General features: G+C 40.9%; 2 protein-coding genes across 2 annotated transcripts; both read right to left on the bottom strand.

Moving 5' to 3' along the window:
• Window positions 1-5,742: 5,742 nt before the first annotated feature.
• LOC145119123 (uncharacterized) lies at window positions 5,743-6,420 on the bottom strand. Its single transcript, XM_079054751.1, has one exon. The coding sequence runs from the start codon at window positions 6,418-6,420 to the stop codon at window positions 5,743-5,745; it is 678 nt and encodes a 225-aa protein (XP_078910877.1).
• On the bottom strand, window positions 6,420-9,819 carry LOC145119112 (uncharacterized). Its single transcript, XM_079054744.1, has 3 exons — window positions 8,952-9,819; window positions 8,235-8,855; window positions 6,420-6,646 (listed from the first exon to the last, which is right to left on the bottom strand). The coding sequence occupies exons 1-3, from the start codon at window positions 9,817-9,819 to the stop codon at window positions 6,420-6,422; spliced, it is 1,716 nt and encodes a 571-aa protein (XP_078910870.1).
• Window positions 9,820-12,341: the final 2,522 nt, after the last annotated feature.

Here is a 12,341-nt window from a genome sequence, read left to right as displayed (position 1 = left end):
GGTTGACTTATCATTAGACTAAATAGAATAACACTTGTGAATTGGTTTAACTTGGCTATAGCAATTCATAAACACAAATTGCCTCAACTCTTCTTAGATATTAAAATGGCTAGAGGAGCTCTTAACACATTTCCTTAATTGAAGTCACAAAATCAATGAAGCATAAAATCTTGTGAAAATCAATTAGCTTTAAGTTGTAAGAGTTACCAAGTCCAAAATATAATCAAATGCTTACATTATCATTATGGAGGAAACATTTCCATGGTCTAAATGAAATGAAAACAAACATATAAACCATTTGTTGCTTACTAATTTGAAAGTCCATTACTTAACCAAGAAATTAGTCAACAAAAATTAGCATTCATTCATCTAAGCTCATCATCAAAGATAAATAAACACAACAAGATGTTTAACTAGAAAACATTTCCATAAATTTCAACACAAGATAATAATAGTCTTCAAAACAACCAATCATCCATGGGATTAAACCCTAATCAACCAAATGAAAGTTTAGCCAAGCATGGCCAAAGTAAAAGAAAGACAATATAGTTTAGTGGTACCAAACATTGTTCTAGTTGCAAGATGGAAAGAAATTACACTAATCTTCAAAAAAATCTTCAAATCTTCCAAAGCCTCCTTGAGAGAGAATTGTGTGTGTTCTTCAAGTGATAAAATCTCCAAAATGCTCCCAAACTCCAGCAGATAAGGTTCATTTCCCGATTCAAAAAGTTTCCCAAAAGCTACCCACCAACTTTACACAAGTAGAGTCAACAAGTCAAAACTCGGAATCAAGTCAGCACATTTCATGCGGACTGTGTATGGGTCCACGCGGACCGTGTGGATCACGCTGAATGTGGGACTTGGGCCATTTAACATGCAATCTAGCCTAATCTTTTCATTCACACTTCAGCCCACATGCACAACTCTTGGTAGCCCAATTATGTTATTCCAAAGCCTCCATTGATGGTCTAATGCTTCTTTAATCCTCCTCAACTCGAATCCTCGTCCAATATAAAATCCAACGCGCATCCCGCTTATACTGACACCGAGCCCAATCGCCACACTTCAAGTTCACGAACAAATTGCAAGCCCCTAATAGTCCCGCACTCCTTCCATACCTCCAATGACAAATAGTCTTCGACAAATCCTGCAAATAAGCTCAAAAGACTGGAAAGCACCCGGTAAAGGAGAAAAATAACAAAAAGAGAAAATATGCATGAAGATTAACTAAAATGAGATGGAATGTGCTAAAATAAACTATAAAAAGAAGTAAATAAAATGAAACTATCAAATCACCCCAAGCTTAAACCTTACTTGTCCTCAAGTAAGACAAGACTAAAATGAACTTGGGATGAACTATCCTAGAAAGAAAAAAGAATGAACATCTTAGGTGGAAATTCACAACACGCCCTTAAAATAAAAACATATAATCCATTTTTAGGGGTAAGAATCACTTTGAGGAACGAGCCTTTATTACCTTTCTAGCAAGGGATACATGTTGATCAAGATGCAAAACGAGCATGCATACTTCACTAGTATGGTTTATGTGACATTGTTTCGTGGTCCGATCTAGCCCACTAGCCATGAGAAAGTGTCCCTCGGTTAGAATGTTCCTCACTCCTCACAACTTCAACCTCACATCAAGAAATAAAACCTAGAGAAAGATAACTCGGGCCAAAAATGGCAAGAAGCGAGCTATGTACAAAAGTTGGCAAACTACAATCATCTAGAAGAGTAAGTGCTTCCACCAAAATATGATCCATGTAGAGCGAAGAGTCGAGCACGCGATGAGTGAAGGCCGCCTTGGTAGTTGCCAACAAAAAATGATATCTAACTAGAAAAACATCAACTAGAAACTAATTACATGAGCTAGAATCCGAAAAACTAAACATTTACAAAAGCAAACAAATGGATACAACTTCGTGGCCCGACCTTTTTTTTTTTCTATGGACAACAAAACCCCAAAGACATGTTACAAAAACAAATATAAATACTTAAGACACAAAGAAGAAAATACTAAAAATATATAACTACCCTCGCATTTTATGATTGCGATAATATCCGACTTTTCAAAACTAATTTTTTTTTTAACTTCTAAAGACTAGAACCAACAAACATAAGGTTCAAATTCCACAAAATATCAAAAGTTTGACTTCTCCAAACAAATTGGTTACATATGAAATTTCAAGTGCACGAACTAAATACTAGACTTTATTGAACCCCTTATTTATTTATTTATTTATTTATTTTTGGTAAATTGACGCAAAACTTTTCGAACGATACTTTTGAAACAGTTTACTTTTTACTCATAAAACAAAACAAAACTGGAAAAGGGGGTAGTTGTCTCTCCTTTAATTTTTTTTTAATTTTATTATTATTATTATTTTTAGACTCACTTTTTTGGTTTACCACAGGAGTTTTACAAGTAAAGCCTGAAAATAAAAATACAAAACTATATACAACTATAAGCAGAGTCTAAGTCTAACCCAAACAAGAGGCCAAACAAGCACAACTACACTAAGGCTAATTCGAGATCAAGTGGGAAAAATGTGTGTAAATCATAAAGTAGTGAGATATGATGTGAATTGTAGCAGTTAGACACTAAAGATCTCAAAATAGCACAATCTATTTTTTATTCCTTTCTTTGGGGTTTGATTGTGGCTTACACGGAGAATTCAGGTGAGGGACTGGTCGGCACGGGGCTAAGTTGCCTCCTACTTATGCCACAGTTGACATGGGTCGATTCATATGCACAACTACTTGCACTCTCTCCCCACGTATATGTAAGAGAAGAAGCAACAACTGAAAGTCCATAAGAGCGAATCTTATTTGTTATGTGAGTTTCCAAAAGAATTGTATTTAAGGTGTGTCGTGTCTTTCAAGTAAAGATGTTCGGAGATGAGAATAAAGAGATAACAAAAGTGCATGAATGCTTATGCCCTAGGCTAAATGCCATGCAAAAATAAAAGTGAAAAAGAAGAAAAATAAAATCTTTTTGGAGTTTTATATATATATATATATATATATATATATATATATATATATATATATAATGGATGCAATTTATACTAAAATGCTATGCAACCTAATTAAAATGCATGATAAATTAAAAAGAAAAGGGAATACCCCACCCCAAGCTTAGAAATAAGCATTGTCCTCAATGCTTGGGGCGAGGCGAAAGTACCTAGACCGGGGGATCTGGAGGAGGATATGGGTATTGGGGGTAAGGGTAGGGGTAAGGTGGAAGGGGATAAGGGTGGGTGGGTGGAGGGTATGGATAGGGAGGTGGAAGTGGGATGTTCTCGAAATGGTTTTGGGATTGGTGCCACCCCCACATATGGTGCATCTACTGGGACATGATTTGGTTGGAGATGCAAAGAGTCTCGAACCGTTCGGCAAAATTGGGGGGAAGCGGGTAATATCCGGGAGGTGCTTGGGGCTGGGCGTGCTGTGGACCATGGGTGGGCTCATCGTCGGGCTCGTCATCCACATGCATCTCGTCATCATCTTGATCCTGGAGCACATCCTCATTGACTGACTGAGTGATGGTCCTCGCGAGTCTCCACTGAGTGCGATCGTGGAAGGTGAAGTTGGTGACTCGAGGGTCGGGAAGAATGAGATATCCGACCCCTTGAGGACAATACCATATGAAGCTTCTCCTGTTCCTTCGGCGGATGTGGTGCATGTTTATGAGAGCGCGCTCATCCAAAAGTTTTTTGTTGTCAACAGTCTGGTATTCGTCTGGGAGCTCGATGTCAAGACCGCGAGCCAAAAGTGTGACAAATCCCCCAATACAAATATCACCGGACGTTTTGGTTCTCATGTGTGTGCATTTGTGGAAAAAGAACGAAGCAAAGTCCAGGATTGGCGGGTTTGCACGCCGCGTCATACACCAAAGGAAGAAGAGCTCATTTTTTGTGACCTGACCTGCTTCTTTGCGGGCAAAAACTGTACATACCAAGATGCGATGGGCAATGCGGAGGCACGGGCGAATGATGGAGGTTGCTTTATCCCGACCGGCACATGAAAAGATACCCCCGGTGATCTCCGTCCAAAACGTATCGTGGTTGAACTCAGCAGGCAGGACGTCGAAAATCGTGGATGTGCTCGAGGAAGGTAAGCCCAAGATGTCGTTTATTGTAGCAAAATTAATAAACCTTCGGTCCCCCAAAAGTTGGAATGCGGCTTTTTTTCTTTTGCTATCGTACCCGCAATCGGCCAGAAACTCTCTAGTAGGGAGCTCGTAAGTGTGTGCCATGAGATTGAGAAGGTTTTCCCACCCAATGTTACAGAACAATTGGGTGACCCCCTCAAGAACCCCTAATGAGATAAGTGTGGGTTTGCACACGAACTTGGTGGATGCAACCTTTCTAGGCAAGCTCTTCGTGTAATTTTCGGCCGCCTTGGCATCCCGAAATCTTGGAATATCGGGAGCATCATTTTGATTTCTAGCCGGGGCTTTGCCTCGGGCAGCAGCCGGGCGCTTCCTAGATGTGGACATGGACTACCTGCACGAAAAATAACCACTACACGAACCACAATCTCAACAAACGATATTTCAATCCAAATCACCAACCGACTCCCTATGGACTTCTAAAGCAGTTCAACAATCAAAGCAAGAAATAATTCCTAAACTCATTTGACGCAATAGCATATGAATTGTTGTTCAGAGACATGCATATTGTTCAATTAAAATAAAGGAAAGAAAGTACCCGTTTTTGTTGAAAGTTCAAAATTTGCGCGCGAAAATTCGGTATTTGAAAATCTTGCAACTCTCTACCCCAAGCTTTAAGCTTTGTTCAATATCCCGTGAGAAGCAATTTACCGCAAAAACCCGATGAATCCGGCAATGGCTTGAAATTCCGGCGAGCTTTGAGAGATATTTTTGGTGGGGTTTGTAGCCTTATCCAAGGGGAGCACAATGGTGGTGTCGGAATCACGAGAGGTGGCCGGAGTTGGCCGGAAAACGGCCGGAAAGTGGTGGTGGCGCCCGGAGTTACAGCAACAGATCAGACCGGTTTTTTAGTGGGGTTTGTAGAGCTCGGAAATTGGTGAAGAATGGCGGTGGTCTCGCGGAATTCCGACCGGCGGTTTGACGGGAAACTGAGTTTTAGTGGAGGAGAAGGAGGTGTTCTAATGGAGGTTAAGGGAGAAGAATGGAGAAGAAGAAGGGAAGAAAGGGCCGGCTGATGTTTATTAACCAAAAAAACGCGGTCAACACTGGTAAAAACCGAGTCAACGTTGGTCAACAACTCACGCGGACGCGGATGTGGGTACACGCGGTCCGCGTGAATAAACCCGAAATCATTCTGTCTTGCATCATTTACACGCGGTCAAATGCTGGAGTATACGCGGTCCGTTTTAATAAACACGCGGACGGAGCCAAGAGTACACGCGGTCCGCGTGAATTGGCTTGAAAGTCTTCTGTCTTCTGAAAATGGACGCGGACAGTTTAGGGGACCACACGCGGTCCATTTGTTTATTAACGCGGACGGCCCTTGGAGTACACGCAGACCGCGTGAGTGCTGTTGCCATTTTTCTCAATTTTTGCTCTTTGACCAATACGAACACCGGGCCTTCAAATCCAACATTCTTTTGCCGCAAGAAGGAAGAAGAAGAGATGTTAAATGCAAAAATGGTCCATCTACGACATTTATTCGGAACTTGAAAAGATGAAAACTTTTAGTTTTCCAAAAATGCCCCTCTTTAACGTCTTTGGCGAGACGTGCTTCCCTCTTGATTTCAGTACACCGGGGCATCCAATTGGATGACATCTAGGACATTTGCGTTAAAACCTTCATAGAAAGGTTTCAATCGATGCTCATTGACTTTAAAGATTTGCCCTGTTTCTTCACTTTGAATATCAACCGCTCCATGCTCAAATACTTTTAGCACAACAAATGGACCCATCCATCTTGACCTCAACTTTCCAGGAAATAATTTCAATCGCGAATGGTAAAGCAAAACCCTATGTCCCGGCTCGAAATGCTTGCGGGTAATGGACTTGTCATGGAAAAGCTTCGTCTTCTCCTTGTAAATTCTTGAGTTTTCATAGGAGTCGTTTCTCAACTCCTCTAACTCTTGAAGTTGAAGCTTCCTATGCCTTCCCGCTTCATCGATGTTGAAGTTGCATTGCTTGACCGCCCAAAATGCACGGTGTTCCAATTCCACGGGAAGATGACAATGTTTTCCAAAAACCAACCTAAATGGAGACATTTCTATCGGGGTCTTGTATGCGGTCCGATAAGCCCACAAGGCATCATCAAGCCTTAAACTCCAATCTTTCCTTGAGGGATTTACCGTTTTCTCAAGGATACTCTTCACCTCACGATTCGAAACTTCTGCTTGACCGTTCGTTTGAGGGTGGTAGGCGGTTGAAACACGGTGGGTCACGTTGTACTTCTTCAATAAAGCCTCCATCATCTTGTTGCAAAAGTGTGTCCCCTATCATTAATCAAAGCCCTAGGCACACCAAACCTCACAAAAACATTAGACTTCAAAAACTCGATACCCGTTTTGGCATCGTCCGATCGTGTAGCTTTGGCTTCAACCCACTTAGAAACATAGTCAACCGCGAGCAAGATGTACACGTTGCCAAACGAAATGGGGAATGGGCCCATGAAATCAATCCCCCATACGTCAAAAACTTCACAAACAAGGATGGGATTTTGTGGCATTTGATTCTTTTGTGAAATGTTCCCCGTCCTTTGGCACCGTTCACAACTTTTGCAAAACAAGTAACAATCGCGTGACATGGTTGGCCAAAATAGTCCACACTCAAGGACCTTTCTCAAGGTCCGGCTAGGTCCGAAGTGTCCCCCACAAGCAAGTTCATGACAAAATTGTAAAATGGATTGATGCTCTTGTTGGGGCACACATCGCCTAATAATTTGATCAGGACAATGTTTCCACAAATAAGGTTCATCCCACACATAGTATTTTTCATCACTTTTGAGCTTGTCTTTTTGAGCACGTGTGAATGTGTCGGGATACCTTTTCGTGACCAAAAAGTTAACGATATCGGCATACCAAGGAGTAGATTGAGTAAGGGAAAAGAGATGTTCATCCGAAAACTCGTCCCGCAAAGGGAGAAGAGTTTCATTTGAAGTGATCCGGCTTAGGTGGTCGGCAACAAGGTTCTCGCATCCACTCTTGTCCCGAATTTCCAAATCAAATTCTTGTAACAATATAATCCACCAGATGAGTCTAGGCTTTGCATCTTTCTTCGTCATCAAGTACTTAAGAGCTGCGTGATCCGAATACACAATGACCTTGGTACCAATAGGTATTGTCTAAATTTCTCCAAGGCGAACACTATGGCCAATAGCTCCTTCTCCGTAGTAGAGTAGTTGCTTTGAGCATTGTCTAGTGTTCTCGATGCATAGTAGATCACATGGGAGGCTCGTCCATTCTTTTGACCCAAAATGGCGCCTATTGCATAGTTGCTTGCATCACCCATGATCTCAAAGGGGAGATCCCAATTTGGTGCTTGCATGATGGGGGCGGATGTAAGCGACTCCTTGAGCTTATCGAAAGCTTCTTTGCACGCCTCATTGAACTCGAAATCAACATCCTTTTGCAAGAGTTGGCATATTGGTCTTGTTATCTTTGAAAAGTCCTTGATGAATCGTCGGTAGAAACCTGCATGGCCCAAAAAAGAACGAACTTCCCGAACACAAGTCGGGTAAGGTAAGCTTTGAATAACATCAATTTTGGCCTTATCTACCTCAATTCCGTTCTTTGACACAATGTGACCCAAAATGAGACCTTGACTCACCATGAAATGACACTTTTCAAAATTTAAAACCAAATTTGTTTCAATACATCTTTTCAAAATTTTGGTGAGATTGGTCAAACACTCTTGAAAGGAATTTCCATATACCGTAAAATCGTCCATAAAAACCTCAATTATGTTTTCGACATATTCGGAAAAGATACTAACCATGCAACGTTGGAAAGTGGCCGGGGCGTTACATAATCCAAATGGCATTCTCCGGTATGCGAAAGTGCCAAATGGACATGTAAATTCTTTTCTTGGTCTTCCGGTGCCACCGGGATTTGGTGAAAACCGGAGTACCCGTCTAGACATCAATAATGTGATTTCCCGGCCAACCTTTCTAACATTTGGTCAATGAAAGGTAATGGGAAGTGATCTTTTCTTGTGCTTGCATTGAGTTTGCGGTAGTCAATACATACTCTCCACCCGTTTTGCACACGGGTGGGGACCATCATACCTTTGTTGTTCTCGACTACCGTGATTCCCGTCTTCTTTGGAACGACTTGCACCGGCCTCACCCACTTGCTATCCGAGATTGGATAGATCATTCCCGCATCTAAGAGCTTCAAAATCTCTTTCTTGACCACTTCCATCATTGGCGGATTCAACCTTCTTTGCGCGTCTCTACTTGGCTTGCATTCATCCTCCATTAGAATTTTGTGCATGCAAGTGGAGGGGCTCAACCCTTTGATATCCGCAATCGTCCAACCCATGGCTTCTTTATGCTCCCTCAACACCTTGAGGAGTTGCTCTTCTTCACATTCGGTTAAGTGAGTTGAAATGATGACCGGAAGAGTCTCGTTGTTTCCTAAGTACGCATACTTCAAATGTTGAGGAAGGACCTTCAATTCTAATTCCGGAGGTTGAACAAGGGAGGGTGGCAATCTTGTGTGAGTTTGAGGTAATTCAATTTGCTTCACACTAAATTGAGTGGTCTTCTTGATCTCCAAATTGTTAACCAATCTTTCAACTTCGGGGTCTAGTGAGTAGAGCTTCAACTTCTTGGCTAACTTTCCACAATCAAACCCTTTGCTCAAAACCATCTCCAACGTGTCACCATTAGACAACTCGAACAACTCTTGGGTTAATGGTTCAATAACATCAACAAAACACAAGGATGAAACATCACTAGGATATCTCATAGCATCATAAATGTTAAAACTTATTGTTTCACCATCAAACTCCATTGTTAAGCTTCCCGCATACACATCAATCTTTGTTCTAGCTGTCTTCAAGAATGGTCTCCCAAGTAAAATTATACCCGACTTTGAGGACACTTGTTCATCTAGATCGATCACATAGAAATCCGCGGGGAAGACCAATTGGTTTACTTGCACTAGGACATCCTCCAAAACACCTCTAGGAAAGACACTTGATTTATCCGCAAGAGAGACTATGACACCGGTTTCACTTAAAGGTCCAACATTCAATGATTCATACACCGAATAGGGAATGACGTTAATAGAAGCACCAAGGTCAAGCATGACACTACTAAAAGTGACATCTCCTATCTTGCAAGGAACCGTAAACATTCCCGGATCTTTGCATTTGGGTGGAAGCTTCCTTTGTAAAACCGCGGATGCGTTTTCATTCATCAAAATTTTCTCATTTCCCTTCAACTTCCTCTTGTTGGTACAAAGTACTTTCAAAAACTTTGCATATCTCAGGATTTGCTTGATTGCATCAAGTAGAGGGATGTTTACTTCCACCTTTCGGAAGGTGTCCAAAATCTCTTTTTCCTCCATTTTCTTCTTTGAAGTTGCAAGTCGGGAGGGGAATGGCGGTTGAGTGGCTATTGGAGTCACTAGAGGGGTTGTCTTCTTTGGGGCTCCGGCTTGTGCATCATTCTTGAGTATAGGTTCTTTAATGGGAATGACTTCTATTTCTTCCTCTTCATCCCTTGGGTTCTTCTTTGAACTACTTTCTCCGGTTTGTTTGCCACTTCTCAAGGTCACCACATTGACATTTGGATTCTTTTCGGTTTGAGAAGGGAGTTTTCCACGGGACTCCAACTTGCTTATGGATGTAACTATATCTCCCATTTGTGCTTCAAGGTTGGAGATACTAGTCCTTGTTTCTTTTTGGAATTGTTGGGTACTAGTGGCTAAGGATTTGACAATGTCTTTAAGGGACATTCCGGAGCTACTTGGTTGGGATTGAGGAGGTTGTTGGTGGTGTGGAGGGTGTGGTTTGGATTGATAGTGTGGTTATGGATGTTGGTAATGAGGTTGTGGTGGTGGATAGGAAGGTCTAACCAATGCATTTTGAGGTAATGGTCTTGGGTTGTAGCTCATGTTGGGATTTGGCTTCCAACTTGAATTGTAAGCATTTTGGTAACCGGATGGCTTGTTGTGGTAATTTTGGAACTCTCCCGTGGCATTTACATGTTCCGCATCTTCTTGAAGAATTGGACACATATCCGTAGGATGTCCCATTGTTGCACATATCCCACAAACCATCACTTTTGGCGTTTGTCCCATGGCTAGCTTTTGGACAACGGAGGTTAGATCTTTGATTTGAGACTCGAGGTTCGATGTTCCCACTTCATTGACTTTGTGTTGTGTGTCTCTTTTCATATCTTGGCGCGGGCCAAAGTGTTTGGGAATTCGCGGCTATGATGTTGAAAAGTTGTCTTGTTTGTTGTGGAGTTTTACTAAAGACATCATTACCACTTGAGGCATCAACTAGTCTTCTCTCCATTGGTAACAATCCCTCATAGAAGTGTTGAATAAGGAGTTGTTTCGGAATTTGGTGTTGTGGGCAACTATAACACAAATTGTTGAATCTCTCCCAATAATCATGAAAAGTCTCATTTTGACCTTGGCGAATTCCACAAATCTCATTTCTAAGACTTGAGACTCTTGAAGCGGGATAGAACTTATCAAGAAAAGATCTTGCCATGTCGGTCCATGAGTTGATCGACCCCAGGGGAAGATAGAATAACCAATCTTTTGCTCTATCGGCCAATGAAAAGGGGAATGCCCTTAGCTTGATTTGGTCATCGGTTGACCCTTGTGGCTTCATACTAGTGCAAATAATGTGGAACATCTTCAAATGCTTATATGAGTCTTCATTCTCCAATCCATGAAAAGTTGGGAGGTGATGGACTAAACTTGACTTTAATTCCGAACCTCCTTCCAAAACCGGGTAATTGATATCGGTTGGAGTTTGTGTAACATCGGTTTCCATCATTTGCCTCAAAGTTCTTTCGGGAACTTCTCCTCCGTCCGCCATTGCAATTGGTTCAATAATGGGTGGATTTTGTTGTAGAGGTGATGTTTCGGGAATTTCTTGGCGAGGGTCGGGACTAGAATCGGGTTCCGTGTCACTTGATGAAGCGGGTTCAACCTCCGGATCCCCGTCAGGATTAGAAGTTTGACCACGTTCAATTCGCTTTTCCTTCGCCAAACGCCTTGTTTGTTTTTCAATTTCTGGGTTGTAAATCAAGTCACCTGTACGCTGAGATCTAGGCATAGAGAAACAAATTGATTAAAAATAAACCAATCCCCAGCAACGGCGCCAAAATTTGGTGGTTGTCGAGGCCAACAAAAATAAATAACCCTAAATCTTTTACACTAAAATAGTGTATAGTGTTAAAGGGGTCGATCCACCGAGATTGGTTCAATATATAACTCTATGGAAAATCTCTTTGCAAAAGTACTTGTAAAATGACAATAAAATAAAAATGGGGGGGGGGGGGTTTAGTTCTTTTTGATTGCTTGACAAAATTAAAACTAACTAGAATGTAAATATGACAAGTAAAAGATTTGATTAAATTCAATGAAGTGAAATTGGTTGATTTTGGGTACACCACATGGATGACATGGTTGACTTATCATTAGACTAAATAGAATAACACTTGTGAATTGGTTTAACTTGGCTATAGCAATTCATAAGCACAAATTGCCTCAACTCTTCTTAGATATTAAAATGGCTAGAGGAGCTCTTAACACATTTCCTTAATTGAAGTCACAAAATCAATGAAGCATAAAATCTTGTGAAAATCAATTAGCTTTAAGTTGTAAGAGTTACCAAGTCCAAAAGATAATCAAATGCTTACATTATCATTATGGAGGAAACATTTCCATGGTCTAAATGAAATGAAAACAAACATATAAACCATTTGTTGCTTACTAATTTGAAAGTCCATTACTTAACCAAGAAATTAGTCAACAAAAATTAGCATTCATTCATCTAAGCTCATCATCAAAGATAAATAAACACAACAAGATGTTTAACTAGAAAACATTTCCATAAATTTCAACACAAGATAATAATAGTCTTCAAAACAACCAATCATCCATGGGATTAAACCCTAATCAACCAAATGAAAGTTTAGCCAAGCATGGCCAAAGTAAAAGAAAGACAATATAGTTTAGTGGTACCAAACATTGTTCTAGTTGCAAGATGGAAAGAAATTACACTAATCTTCAAAAAAATCTTCAAATCTTCCAAAGCCTCCTTGAGAGAGAATTGTGTGTGTTCTTCAAGTGATAAAATCTCCAAAATGCTCCCAAACTCCAGCAGATAAGGTTCATTTCCCGATTCAAAAAGTTTCCCAAAA

The sequence above is a fragment of the Lactuca virosa genome, chromosome 1 (assembly GCF_052849685.1).
Source record: "Lactuca virosa cultivar CGN04683 chromosome 1, Lactuca_virosa_CGN04683_v6, whole genome shotgun sequence".
Taxonomy (NCBI): domain Eukaryota; kingdom Viridiplantae; phylum Streptophyta; class Magnoliopsida; order Asterales; family Asteraceae; genus Lactuca; species Lactuca virosa.
Note: the sequence above shows the minus strand (reverse complement) of the source record. Positions and strands in the feature narration are given on the sequence as shown.